We start from the raw sequence: 19,802 nt of genomic DNA, 5'->3' as shown, positions 1-19,802 counted from the left end.
ATTCTTGTGTAGTTATTTATGAATGATGGAACAGTATTTGAAAGTGTTACTCAATGTTACTCAGTTCCTACTCAATCTGCATACAACCCTGAAGGAGCTCCTCCCCTCATCACCAAACTCATAAGACTTGCTGAATTGCTAACTGTAGGGGCTGTGAGTGCTTAATTTAATCTACTGTTTAATTAAGACATTTGATTATAGTTTTTATGTAAACAAAAGAAAAGAAAGTTGACTGCCACTTCCTTCCATTGGAAGACTTACAGTAGGGTTAAGTACACTCACAGACTTAAATGTTATACGTACTGCAGCATACTTCACTCACTGCCCATCCTCTTTTATGGCATCTGCTATGATTGATGTGTTGTTGGAGGATGGAAATGTGTTGAATCAAATTTGCATTATACTGAAAATAATTTGGATCACTGAATGACAGACAGGATATGCTGTTGCTTCTTTTCCTAAAATAGCAGTCTCTGGTCATCTGCAAGCTTATTTACAAGCTTCAAAGCAAACAGAGCTCATGTCTCACACTGTACAGTGTGCACACCGACTAGAGGGACAGACTAGGACACACAGACCAGGGAAGAGCTTAATGAAGAACCAAAGTGCTGCATAGCTCAATGGCCAATCCTGCGGTGAAGACTTCCTCATAGGTTTCCTCTCTCAGTAGTTTATCTCCACCTCACTGAGGCTATAACAGAATCGACTGTAATGAAGCCTTGGGTCAAGTTTGGATTTGGATGATTTCTGATTGTGAACTAATTTAGGATCAGGTCAATGTGTCTGTTCATCTCTTCCTCACTCTCACTTCCACCGTTCCTGATGGTCAGCATCCACACCTTTCCTTCAACGAACAGAGAAGTACATGTTTCCAGATACTAATCACAAACACTGCTGAGATTCATGGATTCATCACAGCTGCTATTATTATTTTGTGCTGAATAGGTGTCTTTAATGTTTCTCTTAAGTTTAAGGTTGACCATCCATCCGTTTTGGTTTTTATCTGTGTCAAATAAGTACTGAAATCAAAACCAGTTCTCAGCCATCACCATAAAAATATCATCCACTAGCACAATTACATGTGCTTTTTCTGCTGTCACCTCCATCCTGCAGCACAAGTGTTGCAGAAGACTGAAGAGGTTTGGTGCTTGCAACATCAAGTAACATCCAAGGAGTAATACTATTCAAGTGCTGATATTAGAAATTATGATTAATCATCTGTCCACCAAGTTGGACACTGTGCATGGTTAGCTATATTTCAGCTACCATTTATACTATTGTATACTGCGGCTGTGTTTTTTTTTACATAAATGCATGAACATAAATGCATTTGTGTTATTACTAGAATTTGCAGGGTTTTTTGTATATATGTAGAGTTCAAGAGCAAAACATGATAGAAAGGCCTACAGGATGGTGGAGAAAATAATATCAGTGAGGATGGTGCTAGTGTTAGTGATGAGGAATGGCTGCCAGAACAAGAAGGATCAGCTGCCTTTGGAATCTTCAGGAGAGTGAAACAGAAAGTATTCATCAAAAGTGTTTGAAATATTTAAAGCTATATTATTTTCCACATGATTTATCATTTTATTCATTGGTTTGTTAAATACACACAGTACATGTATTATAATTATAACAGCATCTGTTTAATTAAAAACAAAAAACACACAGCGTACTGTCCAATCAAGTGGACATATGGAAGTCTCTCATGTACTCATGGTATAAATGATTCTGCACCTAAACCTTAAATGCATTTCTCATGTTGGATGTGAAATAAACATCTCATATTGGTATTATTTTCAGCACATCATTGAACACCATGTTAAATATGCATTTCATCAAGAATTCAACTCTGAATACCTCTGACATTATTTCATTTATGTCATTTCATATAGGCCTATGTACATTTCTATGCACTTTTGTGATTTTTATGTGTGAACAGGACTTGCAGTAGGTTGCGGCATATGCTCACAACACCAGTAAAATAAAAGGGAAGAAAAAGAAGAGGAGGACTTTTATTTTGATCTGGCGATGTGACGCCATAAGACTGCGCCACGCTCCTGCAACTGTTGTGATTCGGCTGAAGAAAGGTTTGAGTTTTAACCTTTAAACAGTGTCTAAATTAGTCCAACTCTTTCAGATGAGTTTCCAGTTTTACAAGAACTGTAGAACGAATTATGTATTATTAAATATAACATCGACAATGCTTTATCCAACATCAGTGAACGTTATGTTTGTCAGTAAAGTGCATCCGCACGAGTAACCAAGAATGCGTCTCATTTCAATACTTTAAATCGTAAATCAATTGACCGTAAACACGAATTCAGTCGCTTACAAGCAGGAATGAGAGAAACGGCGCGTTTAGAAACTCAGAACCAGTTAAATTACAAAATGATTCAGTGATTCGAAGCGCTCGAATCACCGCAAGCGACATCAGCTGTTCAAAACACTGTAAATGCAATGAGAAAACTAACATACAATGACAACTTTTCAAAATCGCAAATGTTTTCTTTAAAGTTTTTATTTCTGTTCATTATTGTCTTTCCAAACATGACAAAAGAGGCAGAAGAACGCCCGGGGAAGCAACAGATATCCACGTTAATGTTATAAAGATGGCTTTTATTAAAGAGGAGAGTGAAGACGTGGAGATTGAAGAAGCATTCAGAGTGAAACAAGAAGATACTGAGGAACTAACAGGTTGGTTTTAATTCTCAAAGCTGAACTAGGGGTGCACAATATCGGCCGATAATTAATGCGTATCTCGTCAGTAAAGCTGGTTCTCTAATCAGCGGTAAATTCCATTCCCCTAAGCTTAACTCAGTCATTTGATCATTTTTAAAATGTTGACATTTACAGAAATTTATGATACTTTTGAAGAATGTCTCACAAGTGGCCAACAATTAAAGTGTTCTTATTTGATATGGTGCCTCAGTGTGTGTATGCACAGATTTGATCTTAGAGTATGCGTACGCTTAAATCCAAGCCAACGCTTGTAAAAACGCTTTGATGTGGAAAAGTGCTTAGCATCATGTCAAGGTCTGAGCAGACATACGCACTTTTTCTTGTCAAAACATTGCAGGTTTTTGGAAATGTAAGCTGTTCTTGCAGCTCGCTGTTCTAAATTAAAGCATTTGGATGAAGATTGGTGATCTTTTATATGTTATATGAGTTGTTTATAAAGCAGAGAGCTGAAACCATTCAGTTGCACGCAAGTTCAAAATCATTTGTGATCAGTCATAGATTTCACATCTGAAAGAGGTGTGTACATACGTTTTTTTTTTTTTTTGTATCTGCTCATTCAATGAATCAGACATAAGCATATTTAAGATATGATCGTAACATCAAATTTAGGATGGTTTCTGCACAACATTTTATAAATGAGGCCCAATGGAGCGGGTCGCCTCATGTGGTCAGACATGTTGAGATCACATGACCAGCCACTAAAATGCTAATAGGCGCGTTCGACTTGAAGCAGCGCTGCACAGAATGATTACTGTATGACATCAAAGTACCGCGCCCCCACATCTCTACGTCATGATGTGGGAAGATTTGCAAAACACCGCCCAGATGTTCACGCAAAGAAAGGAGTAACTTTAATTCTTACTGTAGTATTGTTGCTGCCGCCGGTGCCATGTTGTGGAGACGCTGTGTGTTTCGTTGTGAAAGCAAAACTACTTTGTTTGGCCTTCCAAAAGAGGACACAACTAGAAATCAATGGTTAAGTTGTATTTATAACACTGTTCCGGAACAATTCAACCCAAATATTCAGATGTGTGGATAATGGGGACTGTTTCCTGAACCAGTAGCCTGCAATGCGTCTGTGGCACAACAGCTGCTTCTATAAAGTGGGGCAGTTCCAACTTTGCAAGGACAAGTCTGGTGCTTCTGACTCACAGCCTGTAAGTATGTTTTCATATTTAAAGAATTTGCCACTAATGATTCAAACTCGAGTTTTGAGGAGTGTAGAGTAGCGCTTGTTGTTTGTTGTTTCTCCAATCACAAATGCAGACATGGTTTTATGTAGGGTTGTGGCGGTGAGGAAATTTTCCCACCGGTTAATCGACGTGTGATAACACCGGTAATACGGTTATCACCGTTGGGGTTTCCCTCTTTTCTTCACTTTTAAATGGCTTGTAAAAGTGCCCTGCGCTTTTTTCTTTCACTTCCAAATTAGTGGCAGTTCTGCATTGATTCAGTTCAAGCAACAACAACATCAAACTGATAGAACTTTTATTAACAGAATAAAAATACACTACATATGCCTAATAAAATAAATTACTTGGGCTACACAAAGTTTAAATGGGTAAATAAAATCAGCAAACACTGTGGAACCAGATAAATAAGAAACATAGCACATATATTAGCAAAGGTTGGAGGCACGGCATATAGGCTTACTCCTAGGTCTTACGCAACGCAATACACAATGTGTAAAAAGACAGTATAAGTCATTATAATCACTAATTATGTCCCCACTGGATGCAACAAATGCCTCGTTTGTAATAAAATAAAAAAAAAATAAAATTGTCATTAATCACTTACCCCCATGTCGTTCCAAATCCGTAAAAGCATTCTTTGTCTTCGGAACACAATTTAAGATATTTTGAATGAAAACAGGGAGGCTTGAGAGTGTCCCATAGACTGCCAAATAAATAACAGTGTCAAGGTCCAGGAAAGTATGAAAACATCGTCAGAATACTCCATCTGCTTTAAGTGGAATTGTTGAATAAAGTCATTATCTTTGTTTTCTTCGTGTACAAAAAGTATTCTCGTCACTTCATAACGTTAAGGTTGAATCACTGATGACAGATGGAGTATTCTGATAATGCTTTTCATACTTTCCTGGACCTTGACACTGTTATTTATTTGGCAGTCTATGGGACAGTCTCAAGCCTCCCTGTTTTCAACTTATGAACTGATAACAACAAAAAACATTTATTTTTTTGACTTATGAAACAGTATCTCAAAACATTTTACATCAATCAACTTTGTTTGTTGTCTATAAGTGTTTTTTTTTTTTTTTTTTTTTGTCTTCTCGTCATCAAAAGCTTTAACTGTATCAAACCAGTGTCTTGTAAACATGACTTTTCTGATTAAAAACACCTTTACACCCTTTACTTAAAATAAGATTATAAAATATGAGTGGCAATGAGACTATCATCTATAAATGCTTCCTTTTATAAAAAAAAAAAAAATGCAATGAATACTGGTTTTGTGTTTTTCATCTTTTTTTCTTTTTTCTAAAACACACGGAAGCTAATGATGTTCAGAGCCTCATCAAAGTCAAAGGAGTGAAAACACTTAGTTTACAAAATATTATCATTTAAACATTCTAACATACCTGAGAATGCTGTAAATAACTGTATATGTCATTTGTCATTTGTCAAAAACACAAGATTACTCATGACATAAAACACCACCAGTTGACAGTTTGGAAGAGTGTCTGCATGCTGTCTACATTGTTTCTACATTGTTTCTTCAATTGATGGGCATTGGTAAGCAAATAAAACTAACTTTATAGTAAACTGCAGCACAAATTGTTTTAATCAAACTGTTTGAAAGTTTTTGAGTGACATAGTTCAAATAAATCAAAGACACAAATTGCACACTAAAGAGATTACCTGTTGTGTTGCTCACATCTTCCAACAACCTCAATTGTAAATTTACTATCAGAAGTTTATTTAGGATGAATGTTTCTTCTCCAGGGGCCGGTTGCACAAGCAGTTATGTACTTTACAACTAAGGCCATGTCCACACGTACATGGGTATTTTTCTAAACTGAGTTTTTCCTTCGTCCATTTAAAAAAAGTGGCGGGTCCTGAACCGTGGGGAGCAGATGGCTGCCCCTCTTTCCTCAAAAAGAGAGACAAACAAGAGCGGAGCCTTTTTTATTGGAAAACGCTCATAGTGACCGCAGATTGCCCCCTTGAGGACATTGTGTGCGTGCTATTTGCCCAAACAAAAGACGCAGGGATCATATGTGTCATCAGGTGTCAAATAACAGTCACATTGATGCACACATCCTCTAAATGCCTTGCTAGTGCTCGCCATAATGAAGGCATGAAGATTGCTCTTCACAACATAAAGAAGGCATAACGATTGCTCTGCTCGTGTTCATCTTCAGTTCTCTCTTCACAGCAGTTCAGTCAGTGTACTGTTTGAGTAAATGAATTACTCTGTGATATTGGTTTATTTTGACTCAGAGGGAGTGTCAGCCACGTTAAAAAAGGGAATAATTTAAGTAATTTGTGGGTTAATGCTTACTGGAGATGCGAACAGTTTCAAATGATTCAGTCCGATTTGGTGAACTGGTTCAACTGGTTCACTAAGAAGAACCGGTTAAATCGAACGATTCGTTCACGAACCGGACATCACTAGTGGAAAGGGAAGAGATATACGTAGTGTATTAAATATGTGTGTTAGTTTATTGAGCCTTTTCTTTGAACAGTCTAAACCTCAGTTACTGTGCGCTCTTGAAGAAAGTTTATAATGTTTTTGTGCCTTTCGTAGGGCTCAACAATAACACAGAATAGTATACGCACAATATCAGATTTGGATCGGTCTCCTCTGACCGATACCCGAACCATCAGAAAATGCCAGTATCGGAGCCAATACTGATCCTGAGTATTGGATTGATGCATCCCTACCATACTGTCCTTGCAAAGTTGGAATTGCCCCACTTTATAGAAACAGACACTGGCATTGTAGGCTACCCTTCCAGGAAACAGTCCTCGTCCTCTGTAAAATGCGCTGCACACATCTGAATATTTGGGTTGTACTGTTCCGGAACAGTGTTATAAATACAACTAAACCACTGATTTCTAGTTGTGTCTTCTTTTGGAAGGCTAGACAAAGTAGTTTCGCTTTCACAACGAAACACACAGCAGCAACAGTGAGAATAAAAGTTACTCCTCCTTTCTTTGTGTGAACATTTGGGCGGCGTTATGCAAATCTTCCCAAATGGTGATGTAGACGTGGGGGCTTGTTAGAATGAGCCGTTTTAGGAGGGTGTAGTTGACTCTTACCTTTTATAAAGAATATCTCTTTGGATTTGAGACTTCAGTCTTTGCAACTTTACAGATCTTCTTTATGCACCAAGAGCTTGAAACACTCTGAAGAGGAAGGAAACATTTAAATCGCATCATAGACCCCTTTAAGGCTAAATGCTCCTAATGCAGAAATTCAGAAGCAACTTATCATAGTAAGATGAAAGTAAATTATTGGAGAATACAGTCTGGTCTTCCGGTTTTATTTATTTATTTATTTATTTATTTTATAATGGCTATGGTAATTGTTAGCTTGAAAGTACATAGGGCATGTCCTAAAGAAAGCCAAGTATTCACAATATGGAGAAGTTCTGGGAGTGGCTTTGGGGCCGTTTACATGACAATGTTTTCAGCCAAAAACGGGAAACTTTTTATGCTTTTGCCTGTTCGTTTACACGACAACAGCGTTTTGGGGACTGAAACCGCATGGTTTTGAAAAAGGTATCTGTAGACATTCGCATTACGTGTAAATTTTTAAAGGCAAGCGCGAACAAACATACACAACAATGGCAAAGTATATGGTACTGTTGTTGCTGCTCAAGAGTTTGCTAATGGTTTTACAGCAAAGTCTGAATTTACTTATAGCCAACAGCGGAGATGCATCATATACAACATATAATCGTCACCTGCCTACAGATACTGTTTACTAACAAGGTGACAGTGCCAACTACTGGCCTGGCATACATAATACAGCATTTTTGGCCGTTGTCAGAGATACAGTGGGTACGGAAAGTATTCAGACCCCCTTAAATTTTTCACTCTTTGTTATATTGGAGCCATTTGCTAAAATCATTTCATCAGTTCATTTTTTTCCTCATTGTACACACAGCACCCCATATTGACAGAAAAACACAGAATTGTTGACATTTTTGCACATTTATTAAAAAAGAAAAACTGTAATATCACATGGTCCTAAGTATTCAGACCCTTTGCTGTGACACTCATATATTTAACTCAGGTGCTGTCCATTTCTTCTGATCATCCTTTGAGATGGTTCTACACCTTCATTTGAGTCCAGCTGTGTTTGATTATACTGATTGGACTTGATTAGGAAAGCCACATACCTGTCTATATAAGACCTTACAGCTCACAGTGCATGTCAGAGCAAATGAGAATCATGAGGTCAAAGGAACTGCCTGAAGAGCTCAGAGACAGAATTGTGCCAAGGCACAGATCTGGCCAAGGTTACAAAAAAAAAAATTCTGCTGTACTTAAGGTTCCTAAGAGCACAGTGGCCTCCATAATCCTTAAATGGAAGACGTTTGGGACAACCAGAACCCTTCCTAGAGCTGGCCGTCCGGCCAAACTGAGCTATCGGGGGAGAAGAGCCTTGGTGAGAGAGGTGAAGAAGAATCCAAAGATCACTGTGGCTGAGCTCCAGAGATGCAGTTGGGAGATGGGAGAAAGTTGTAGAACGTCAACCATCACTGCAGCCCTCCACCAGTCGGGGCTTTATGGCAGAGTGGCCTGACGGAAGCCTCTCCTCAGTGCAAGACACATGAAAGCCTGCATGGAGTTTGCTAAAAAAAAAAAAAAACTAAGAAATAAGATTCTCTGGTCTGATGAGACCAAGATAGAACTTTCTGGCCTTAATTCTAAGTGGTATGTGTGGAGAAAATCAGGCACTGCTCATCACCTGTCCAATACAGTCCCAACAGTGAAGCATGGTGGTGGCAGCATCATGCTGTGGGGGTGTTTTTCAGCTGCAGGGACAGGACGACTGGTTGTAATCGAAGGAAAGATGAATGCGGCCAAGTACAGGGATATCCTGGACGAAAACCTTCTCCAGAGTGCTCAGTACCTCAGACTGGGCTGAAGGTTCACCTTCCAACAAGACAATGACCCTAAGCACACAGCTAAAATAACGAAGGACTGGCTTCACAACAACTCCGTGACTGTTCTTGAATGGCGCAGCCAGAGCCCTGACTTAAACCCAATTGAGCATCTCTGGAGAGACCTGAAAATGGCTGTCCACCAACGTTTACCATCCAACCTGACAGAACTGGAGAGGATCTGCAAGGAGGAATGGCGGAGGATCCCCAAATCCAGGTGTGAAAAACTTCTTGCATCTTTCACAAAAAGACTCATGGCTGTATTAGATCAAAAGGGTGCTTCTACTAAATACTGAGCAAAGGGTCTGAATACTTAGGACCATGTGATATTTCAGTTTTTCTTTTTTAATAAATAAAATAAAACAACAATTCTGTGTTTTTCTGTCAATATGGGGTGCTGTGTGTACATTGAGGAACAAAAAATGAACTTAAATGATTTTAGCAAATGGTTGCAATATAACAGAGTGAAAAATTTAAGGGGGTCCGAATACTTTCCGTACCCACTTTTGAAAACGTGTATATGTGAAAGTTTTTAAAAACGCAAACTACACCACTGTTGAGTAAAAGTAGCCTTAGTGTGAATAGGATCTAGCATACATTTTGTTGCTTTTGAAGCTTTACATGTCAAATTGTTTTGATGTATGTTTCTTTGTGCCATTAAACGGGTTATTTGATGTAGTAGTTTTTTTTTGTTTTTTTTTTTCATCTTAGGCCTGATGGCGCTGAAAGAGGAGAATCAAGAGCTCGATGAAAAAGAAGATAAAGATGAGAAACATGATTTCATGCCTGAAGAAAAAGTTTTTAATTGCTCGGAGACTGAAAAGACTTTGTCAAGAAAAAAAGCTAAAAAGACAGCGACTAAAGGTATTTACACCTGCCAACAGTGTGGAAAGATTTTCAGTCAAAATAGAAACCTTACAGTCCACATGAGAGTTCACACTGGAGAGAAGCCTTATGCATGTCAGCAGTGTGGAAAGAGTTTCAGTCAAAAAGCAAGTGTTAAAGTCCATATGAGAGTTCACACTGGAGAGAACCCTTACACCTGCCAACAGTGTGGAAAAAGTTTCAATAGAAAAGGAAATCTGACAGTCCACATGAGAGTTCACACAAGAGAAACCCCATTTTGCTGCCAACAGTGTGGAAAAAGCTTCACTCAGAAAGGAAGCCTTAAAGTCCACATGAGAATTCACACCGGAGAAAACCCTTTTACCTGCCAAGAGTGTGGAAAAAAATTTATTAGAAAAGCAAGTCTTAAAAGCCATATGAGAGTTCACACTGGAGAGAAGCCTTTCACATGCTCTCAATGTGGAACAAGTTTTAAACATAAAGGAACCCTTAATGCCCACATGAGAATTCACACTGGAGAGAAGCCGTTTGTGTGTGGTCAGTGTGGAAAGTGTTTCAGATTTACAGTAACCCTTAGTCACCACATGAGAATTCACACAAGAGAGAACCGTTTTATATGTCATCAGTGTGGGAGGAATTTCACAGACAAGAAGCATCTCATGAATCATGTAAAGATTCATTTGGGAGAGAAGCCTTTCATGTGCCATCACTGTGGACAGACTTGCAAAAACAAAACAAACCTCGAGGTTCACATAAGAGTTCACACTGGAGAGAAGCCTTTCACCTGCCCTCAGTGTGGAAAGCGTTTCGCACTCAAAGGAAACCGTGAGGTTCACATGAGGCTTCACACTGGAGAGAAGCCTTACAAGTGTCTTAAATGTAAGAAGAGTTTCATGTATCTTAGAGAGCTGAAATGTCATTTGCAAACTCATTCTGAAAAGAAACTACAACATTCAGTGTGTGACAACAAGGTTACTAAGAGGAGCAATTTCAGAAATCATCTCCGTGTTCACTCTGGGGAAAAGCAAATTAATTGTGATAAATTTATTTTGCCATCACACTTACATATATACCTGAAAAGACATGCAGATGTGAGGCCCTATTCTTGTTCTTTCTGTAGAAAGAATTTTAAATGGCTCAGAAGTTTAAAATGGCATCAGAAAACATGTATGTATGTGAAATCAAAGCTACTTTCACACCACAAGTAAATGTGGGCCAAATGGAATTTTTTTTTGCCTTTGGTGAGGTTGATGTGCATAAGATATGGATTAGAGGTTTCCTCCCTGAGGAATCCAATATTTAATTTGATAATTGTGTCCAACTGTCTCATCCTTTATACCAGAGATCCACTTTCCTGCAGAGTTTAGCTCTAACCCTAATCAAACACACCTGAGCATGCTAATCAATGCCAATCAATGTCTTTGGGATCATTAGAAAATCACAGGCAGGTGACTTTGATCAGGATTGGAGCTAAACTCTGCAGCGCATTGGACCTCCAGGGCAAGATTTGAGGAAGGGGGCTTAATACCATGAGGCAGCAAATGAAAAGGGAATGATCTATTCCAGTATTGCAAATAATGACCTGCATTGTTAATTTCTTCAAAGAATGGATCCGCTTGTATATTTGAAATTGAATTTTATGATAGGATTGGAAATTTGAGAATCGGTATAGGTTCTGCAGATTCTACATCCTGACACAACATGAAAGATTTAGGTGAAGTACATTGTATTTAGTATTTAAGGTAATGATGATAACATCAGCTGAATGATTGTGTTAAACAAAGTTTATAGAAAGAGGTTTCTGAAAGTTCCTGTTCTCTTTATTGTAAGTCAAATGAGCTGAATTACTGACTCTCACCTTTTGTATTTAATGACTCTTGGTGCCCCTGCCCCATTCTTTGAATAATTATGCTGATTGGATTTGGACAGGTCAAATTCTTATACCTGCATAGTTCATTTGCACACTTTAAGGTCATATCCCAGTTGCTTTGTCTCTATCTTTAAGCACTGTCCTTTAAATGTATATAAAACTACAATGTACAGATCCCTGGTTAGACTTGATGACTGCAGCAATCAACAGCACATTCTTAATAAAGAATCCTGCTGTAGATACACAGAGCCTCCTGGTCTTTTCTTCTGAGTTTCTGACAGTAACAATCATGTCATATATGTAATTTGAATTAAAATCAATTGTGCTGTTTGTCATATAAATAATAATAATAATTATTATTAAACCAAGTGTAAATGTTTTCACTAATGCAAAATGCATTTCATTGCAGAAGAGATTGTTTGACCACCAGCTGTTCTTTGGCAGGAGTGAGATGTCGTTTGGTACTTGCTTATACTTTATATCAGGGTTTCCCAAATGAATGTTACATAATAATATAAATGGAATCACATGTAAAATTAAAATAGTTTGAGGCTTCACAGTTAATTAAGTAAGTGCTGCTTCCCCTTGTCTCCCCTGCATTGAGTGTGAATTAATCTTTTAACAAAGCCCACACATAAATATAATTTAAATTTAAACAGATCGGTATAATAGACAATGCGATACTCCAGTCTAAAATAATTAAAAGTCATGGGAAATTGGATAATGAAATGCAAAATGTGCCCTCAGACCCAGAGAGCACCACAAGACAGTGGCGGAAGATGGAAGCAAGTGAGCCTGCTGATAAAAATCCTAGTAATGCCGAATGCATTTAAACCACTGGAAAAGCGAACTAGTGTTGAGATTAATGAGGTTCACTCTGGGGTCACAGAGGTTACAAAAATAATAATGTAAACTGAGGAATGTATCTCTAAATCATTCAATTGAGAACTAGAGCCAATGCCCCAGAAATAAGGTGCATGATTGGAATGCAAAGGCTGGAGAAATGATCTCCTAATTCTGACAAGTCAGACTTTCATAGAAAGAAGAAGGTATAGATGACTTCTCTAGACAACAGAAGAGACGGACGGCAGTGTGTGAGTGTTTTGCTTAATTCTTTGTTTGAATATCTGTTGTTTAAATTATTACTTGCTGCTAGGAAGGAATATTTTGTTTTCTACTTTGTATTTTCATTGTAATTTGTATTTTTGATTGCACTTACTGGTAATTATAATAATTGCCATCGGCTAAGAAGGTGTCTGTGTTATTTGCATTGGGCTCTTCCTGCACTTAAGTGCGAACTATATTTTCGATTTGAGCAATTGCCCTGCTATTGGCTGGGCTAATTAGAAGGCGGCCACAGCTGTTTTCACTTTAGTTTCTTAGACTGTGTGTTTCTTTGATGTCTGTGCACTGATGCGGAAGCGTTCGTTTGAAGACCGACAAGTGTAAAGACCTGCGACTTAACCGAGCAACGAAACCGGCAATACACTTAAGCATTATTTTTATCTTCCCTATAGACAGATTGATTTATGGCACACATCATTATGTCCCCATGTGACGCCATCCAACATCCTCTCTAGAATTTCATGTATAAACATATAGTTTGTCTTCGTGATGATGCCATATACAGTTGTGGGTGTTTCATTTTTAATTTTATGAAAGCTTCAAGTGCAGTTAATTATTTGTATGTGCATACAGGCGATGTTTGTGTTTGAAGCTCTTTTATTTGCCGTCAAACAGTTGACCACTGCCGTGTGTATACTGTCTCAAAACACAGCGAAAATTCCTACATGACAGTAATAATTTGATTAAGGTGTGTACGTCTATACTGCACTTCAATAATGTGACTAAAATAGGAATACTCCATGTCTTAATTTGATTTGTGTTTTTTTTGTGACTTTGACTATGACTTCAGATGGATTAAGGTAATCAAAAATCTGTTTACATGGTAGATTCTTAATCAGAGTATTGTCTTAATCGTGTTAAAATCTGAATATTGTTGTCCATGTAAACTTACTCAATTTCTCTTTCTCTCACACCCACCTTCAGGTTGGATGAGGTGGGGGCAGTGGTCTGCCCATTTCAAACAATTGGAAATACTCAACCCACTCTCCCCTATATGCAATTATAACTCATTTGACTCTCATGCAATTACTGTAACAGCTCCTATAAAACTTCAGGCTGTGGTAATTTACCGCCCTCCTGGGCAAATTCTAGGCACCTTCCTAGAGGAGCTGGATGGGTTGTTGAGGATGGCGGTCCACTTTCCCAGAGGATGGCGGTCCACTTTCAGTCATTGGCGACTTCAACGTTCATCTAGACAAGCCTTATGCCACAGACTTCCATTAACTCCTTGCTTCATTTGATCTCAAACGCCTTATAAGCACAGACAAATAAGGCAACCAACTTGACTTAATTTACACAAATAATTTGAAATTGCAGCCAACATTTTGTAGAACCCCTACACATCTCTGACCATTTCTTCATTACATTTTAAACTACATTTTGCTACCTGTGTGCCACCAACCCCTATACCTGTTACTTTTAGATGAAACCTAAGCTCCCTTTCCCCCTCCCATCTTTCCTCTGTAGTATCCTCCTCTCTTCCCTCACCTACCCATTTCTCATCTCTGGATGTGAATGCAGCAACTGACACTTCATGCTCTACTTTAATCTCTTGTCTAGATGATACAAACCAGATTCCAAAAAAGTTGGGACACTGTACAAATTGTGAATAAAAACAGAATGCAATGATGTGGAAGTTTCAAATTTCAATATTTTATTCAGAATACAACATACAGGTCCTTCTCAAAAAATTAGCATATTGTGAAAAAGTTTATTTTCCATAATGTAATGATAAAAATGAAACTTTCATATATTTTAGATTCATTGCACACCAACTGAAATATTTCAGGTCTTTTATTGTTTTAATACTGATGATTTTGGCATACAGCTCATGAAAACCCAAAATTCCTATCTCAAAAAATTAGCATATTTCATCCGACCAATAAAAGAAAAGTGTTTTTAATACAAAAAAAGTCAACCTTCAAATAATTATGTTCAGTTATGCACTCAATACTTGGTCGGGAATCCTTTTGCAGAAATGACTGCTTCAATGCGGCGTGGCATGGAGGCAATCAGCCTGTGGCACTGCTGAGGTGTTATGGAGGCCCAGGATGCTTCGATAGCGGCCTTAAGCTCATCCAGAGTGTTGGGTCTTGCGTCTCTCAACTTTCTCTTCACAATATCCCACAGATTCTCTATGGGGTTCAGGTCAGGAGAGTTGGCAGGCCAATTGAGCACAGTAATACCATGGTCAGTAAACCATTTACCAGTGGTTTTGGCACTGTGAGCAGGTGCCAGGTCGTGCTGAAAAACGGAATCTTCATCTCCATAAAGCTGTTCAGCAGATGGAAGCATGAAGTGCTCCAAAATCTCCTGATAGCTAGCTGCATTGAACCTGCCCTTGATAAAACACAGTGGACCAACACCAGCAGCTGACATGGTACCCCCAGACCATCACTGACTGTGGGTACTTGACACTGGACTTCAGGCATTTTGGCATTTCCTTCTCCCCAGTCTTCCTCCAGACTCTGGCACCTTGATTTCCGAATGACATGCAAAATTTGCTTTCATCCGAAAAAAAGTACTTTGGACCACTGAGCAACAGTCCAGTGCTGCTTCTCTGTAGCCCAGGTCAGGCGCTTCTGCCGCTGTTTCTGGTTCAAAAGCACACGCCTGTGCACGGTGGCTCTGGATGTTTCTACTCCAGACTCAGTCCACTGCTTCCGCAGGTCCCCCAAGGTCTGGAATCGGTCCTTCTCCACAATCTTCCTCAGGGTCCGGTCACCACTTCTCATTGTGCAGCGTTTTTTGACACACTTTTTCCTTCCCACAGACTTCCCACTGAGGTGCCTTGATACAGCACTCTGGGAACAGCCTATTCGTTCAGAAATTTCTTTCTGTGTCTTACCCTCTCGCTTGAGGGTGTCAATGATGGCCTTCTGGACAGCAGTCAGGTCGGCAGTCTTACCCATGATTGCGGTTTTGAGTAATGAACCAGGCTGGGAGTTTTTAAAAGCCTCAGGAATCTTTTGCAGGTGTTTAGAGTTAATTAGTTGATTCAGATGATTAGGTTAATAGCTCGTTTAGAGAACCTTTTCATGATATGCTAATTTTTTGAGATAGGAATTTTGGGTTTTCATGAGCTGTATGCCAAAATCATCAGTATTAAAACAATAAAAGACCTGAAATATTTCAGTTGGTGTGCAATGAATCTAAAATATATGAAAGTTTAATTTTTATCATTACATTATGGAAAATAATGAACTTTTTCACAATATGCTAATTTTTTGAGAAGGACCTGTAGATGACATATCAAATGTTTAAACTGAGAAAATGTATCATTTTAAGGGAAAAATAAGTTGATTTTAAATTTCATTGCATCAACACATCTCAAAAAAGTTGGGACAAGGCCATGTTTACTACTGTGTGGCATCCCCTCTTCTTTTTAATAACAGTCTGCAAATGTCTGGGGACTGAGGAGACAAGTTGCTCAAGTTTAGGAATAGGAATGTTGTCCCATTCCTGTCTAATACAGGCTTCTAGTTGCTCAGCTGTCTTAGGTCTTCTTTGTCGCATCTTCCTCTTTATGATGCACCAAATGTTTTCTATGGGTGAAAGATCTGGACTGCAGACTGGCCATTTCAGTACCTGGATCCTTCTTCTACACAGCCATGATGTTGTAATTGATGCAGTATGTGGTCTGGCATTGTCAAGTTGGAAAATGCAAGGTCTTCCCTGAAAGAGACGACGTCTGGATGGAAGCATATGTCGTTCTAGAACTTATATATACCTTTCAGCATTGATGGTGCCTTTCCAGATGTGTAAGCTGCCCATGCCACACGCACTCATGCAACCCCATACCATCAGAGATGCAGGCTTCAGAACTGAGCACTGACAACAACTTGGGTTGTCCTTGTCCTCTTTAGTCTGGATGACATGGCGTCCCAGTTTTCCAAAAAGAACTTAAAATTTTCATTCGTCTGACCACAGAACAGTTTTCCACTTTGCCACAGTCCATTTTAAATGAGCCTTGGTCCAGAGAAAATACCTGCCCTTCTGGATCATGTTTAGATATGGCTTCTTTTTTGACCTATAGAGTTTTAGCCGGCAACGGTGAATGGCACGGTGGATTGTGTTCACCGACAATGTTTTCTGGAAGTATTCCTGAGCCCATGTTGTCATTTCCATTATAATAGCATTCCTGTATGTGATGCAGTGCCGTCTAAGGGCCCGAAGATCACAGGCATCCAGTATGGTTTTCCGGCCTTGACCCTTACGCACAGAGATTGTTCCAGATTCTCTTTGCAGTTTTTCTCTGAGAAACTCCTTTCTGATATTGCTCCACAATTTTTCACCGCAGCATTGGGGGAATTGGTGATCCTCTGCCCATCTTGACTTCTGAGAGACACTGCCACTCTGAGAGGTTCTTTTTATACCAATCATATTGCCAATTGACCTAATAAGCTGCAAATTGGTCCTCCAGCTGTTCCTTATATGTACATTTAACTTTTCCGGCCTCTTATTGCTACCTGTCCCAACTTTTTTGGAATGTTTAGCTCTCATGAAATCCAAAATGAGACAATATTTGGCATGACATTCCAAATGTCTCACTTTCAACATTTGATATGTTATCTATATTCTATTGTGAATAAAATATAAGTTTATGAGATTTGTAAATTATTACATTCCCTTTTTACTCACAATTTGTACAGTGTCCCATCTCTTCACCAGGCCAGCACGGGCTGCCCTTTCTAACCCCTGGTTATCCGATGTTTTTCATGAGCATTGGACCAACTCAGGGCAGCAGAGAAAAAAATGGCGCAAATCAAAAGATCCGTTAGACCTGAGTATGTATCAGTCTTTGCTTTCATCTTTCTCTGCTTAAGTACACACTGCCAAATCTTCAAATTTCTCCAACAAGATCAACAGTGCTCCAGAAACATGTAATTTCTTCAAAACATTCAATTCTCTCCTCTGTCCCCCTCCACCACCACCCACCACTTCTATAACAGCTAATGATTTTGACACATTCTTCACAGACGAAAACTAGAACAATCAGTTGTCAATTTTCAGCCCCCCACACACAGGACCTCAAACCAACCACACCCACTGCTTAAACTCCCTTCTCCTTCTGTCCCCTCACTAAGGCAGAAGTATCAAAACTTCTCCTCTCCAGCCATCCTGAAACATGTCCTCTAGACCCAATATCCTCACACCTTCTCCAAGCAATCTCTCCTACACTCTTACCAGCACACACATCATCAACACATCTCTCCTCACAGGCCCTTTCCCCTCTGCATTCAAGCAGGCTCGAGTAACCCCACTGATCAAAAAATCTACATTACACACTTCACTTACAGAAAGCTATAGATCTGTCTCTCTCCTTCCATTCATAGCGAAAACCCTTGAACAAGTTTTCAACCAGGTATCATAGTTTCTTTCACAGAACAACAAACTGGATGCTAACCAGTCAGGTTTCAGGAGTGGCCATTCAACTGAGATTGCGCTACTGTCAGTCACGGAAGCCCTGCAGATTGCAAAAGCTGATTCCAAATTATCAGTTCTTATTCTGCTGGATCTAACTGCTGCTTTTGACACTGTCAATAATCAGGTCTTCCTGTCCGCCCTCTCATCACTGGGCATCACAGGGATTCCAATTCACTGGTTTGAATCCTATCTCACAGGTAGGTCTTTCAGGGTGGGCCTGGGGAGGGGAGATATCCAAAGCACAAACTGGTCACTGGGGTTCCTTAGAGATCAGTTTTTGGACCCCTCCTCTTTTCCATATACACTACATCACTGAGAACCATCATACACTGCATGAAAAGAGCTGTATATGGACAAATACGGGATGGGAAATCTCTGCTAAACTGTAGGTTTGCCAGATAAATGAGGCAGAGTGCTTGGAAAGGTAATACACAGAAGTAAACTCGTGAAACATCCAGAAACCTTACGTATGTGGATGTATATAGGAACTGGTGGAAGTTTCCAGGAATCCTTACAGCTGGTTGTGAGGAGGGGTGGTTGTGAGGTGTGAAGGGCTTTTTATATGTTGATGACCCCCAGGTAGAGGTGCCTTCTCTGTTTTCAGAGCTGTTTACGAGACATTTACAATGTCTCGTAAAGACAGCACATACAGTATTGTGGAACATAAAAACTGTGTTTGCTAAATACGTTTATTATTAATATAATTTAATTAGTCTATTTAAGAAACTTAGCATCATTCAAATTAACTGAAATTCAATGGACACAATTACCATTTTAATATGTGATTTTAAATTATGTCTCTGACTTTTCATGTTTAATGTAGTCTAGAGGAATGCAACAAATGTTATTTCAGAATATATATTTCCAACACTTTGAAAACATGTCTCCAACTGCCCTATGTCAGTATGTTGTGCACGTATCTCTCAATGCTGCATTCATTGTATAAAAGAAGCAGTTCAAATGAGACATTTTGTTTCAAAAACATCATGTAACACATTTTGCTAGCTAGGATGTTGATAAATTCAGTACCATATGCATAAGTCAGTGAAATTTAAAGCTGCTTGTTTTTGCTGATGTCTCATGATTTGAAGTTCACTGTTTCTATTGTTATTATGATTCTACCCTAACATTTCATTAAATCTTTTAAAATAGAAACAAAGAAAATCAATAGACAGGTCCATAATCTAAAAGTCTTTCACATGTGAATGCAAAACATGTTGGGTGATACAGACCGACAAACTCGGGTAAAAATATCTGCAGATACCTGTCAGCTACTGTACTTCTAGTCCAGAGGTGCCGAAACTAGGGCACGCAGGCCAAAGTTGGTCTTTTATAATATATCCGTGTCACATTTGACCCTGGACCACAAAACATAAGTAAACTCATAAGTAGCACATGTAGGTTATATTTGTAGCATTAGCAATAGCCAACAATACATTAAATGGATCAAAAATAATTGATTTTTCTGTTGTTAAAAAATATTAGGATATTAAAAAAGTTCCATAAAAATAATAGTAATGTAAATATATTTATTGGTGTTTGTGTGAAGATCACTACATTTATCAAAAATATATTTATCATTAGTAGCCTAATATTTGTTGCTAAGGACTTCATTTGGACAACTGGGGAATTTCTCAATATTTTTTTTGTTTTGCCGTTTTT

The 19,802-nt window shown here is 38.8% G+C and overlaps 1 protein-coding gene across 2 annotated transcripts; it reads left to right on the top strand.

Moving 5' to 3' along the window:
- Positions 1-1,912: 1,912 nt before the first annotated feature.
- Positions 1,913-11,832, top strand: LOC109057855 (gastrula zinc finger protein XlCGF57.1-like). 2 transcript variants are annotated; one of them, XM_042736259.1, is made up of 3 exons: positions 1,913-2,087; positions 2,558-2,694; positions 9,584-11,832. In XM_042736259.1, the coding sequence occupies exons 2-3, from the start codon at positions 2,610-2,612 to the stop codon at positions 10,924-10,926; spliced, it is 1,428 nt and encodes a 475-aa protein (XP_042592193.1). In that variant the 5' UTR covers positions 1,913-2,087; positions 2,558-2,609; the 3' UTR covers positions 10,927-11,832. The 2 variants fall into 2 exon arrangements, with proteins under 2 accessions (XP_042592193.1, XP_042592195.1); XM_042736261.1 differs by lacking the exon at positions 1,913-2,087 and adding an exon at positions 2,094-2,448.
- Positions 11,833-19,802: the final 7,970 nt, after the last annotated feature.

The sequence above is a fragment of the Cyprinus carpio genome, chromosome B13 (assembly GCF_018340385.1).
Source record: "Cyprinus carpio isolate SPL01 chromosome B13, ASM1834038v1, whole genome shotgun sequence".
In the NCBI taxonomy this organism is placed as follows: domain Eukaryota; kingdom Metazoa; phylum Chordata; class Actinopteri; order Cypriniformes; family Cyprinidae; genus Cyprinus; species Cyprinus carpio.
The sequence above is the reverse complement of the archived record's forward strand: the minus strand, read 5'-3'. Positions and strand labels throughout refer to the sequence as shown.

Excerpts from the sequence above, each read along its gene's own strand:
- LOC109057855 (XM_042736259.1), top strand. The coding sequence starts at position 2,610 with ATGGCTTTTATTAAAGAGGAGAGTGAAGACGTGGAGATTGAAGAAGCA. Across the intron at positions 2,695-9,583 it reads AGATACTGAGGAACTAACAG|GCCTGATGGCGCTGAAAGAG; the intron begins GTTGGTTTTAAT and ends TTTTCATCTTAG.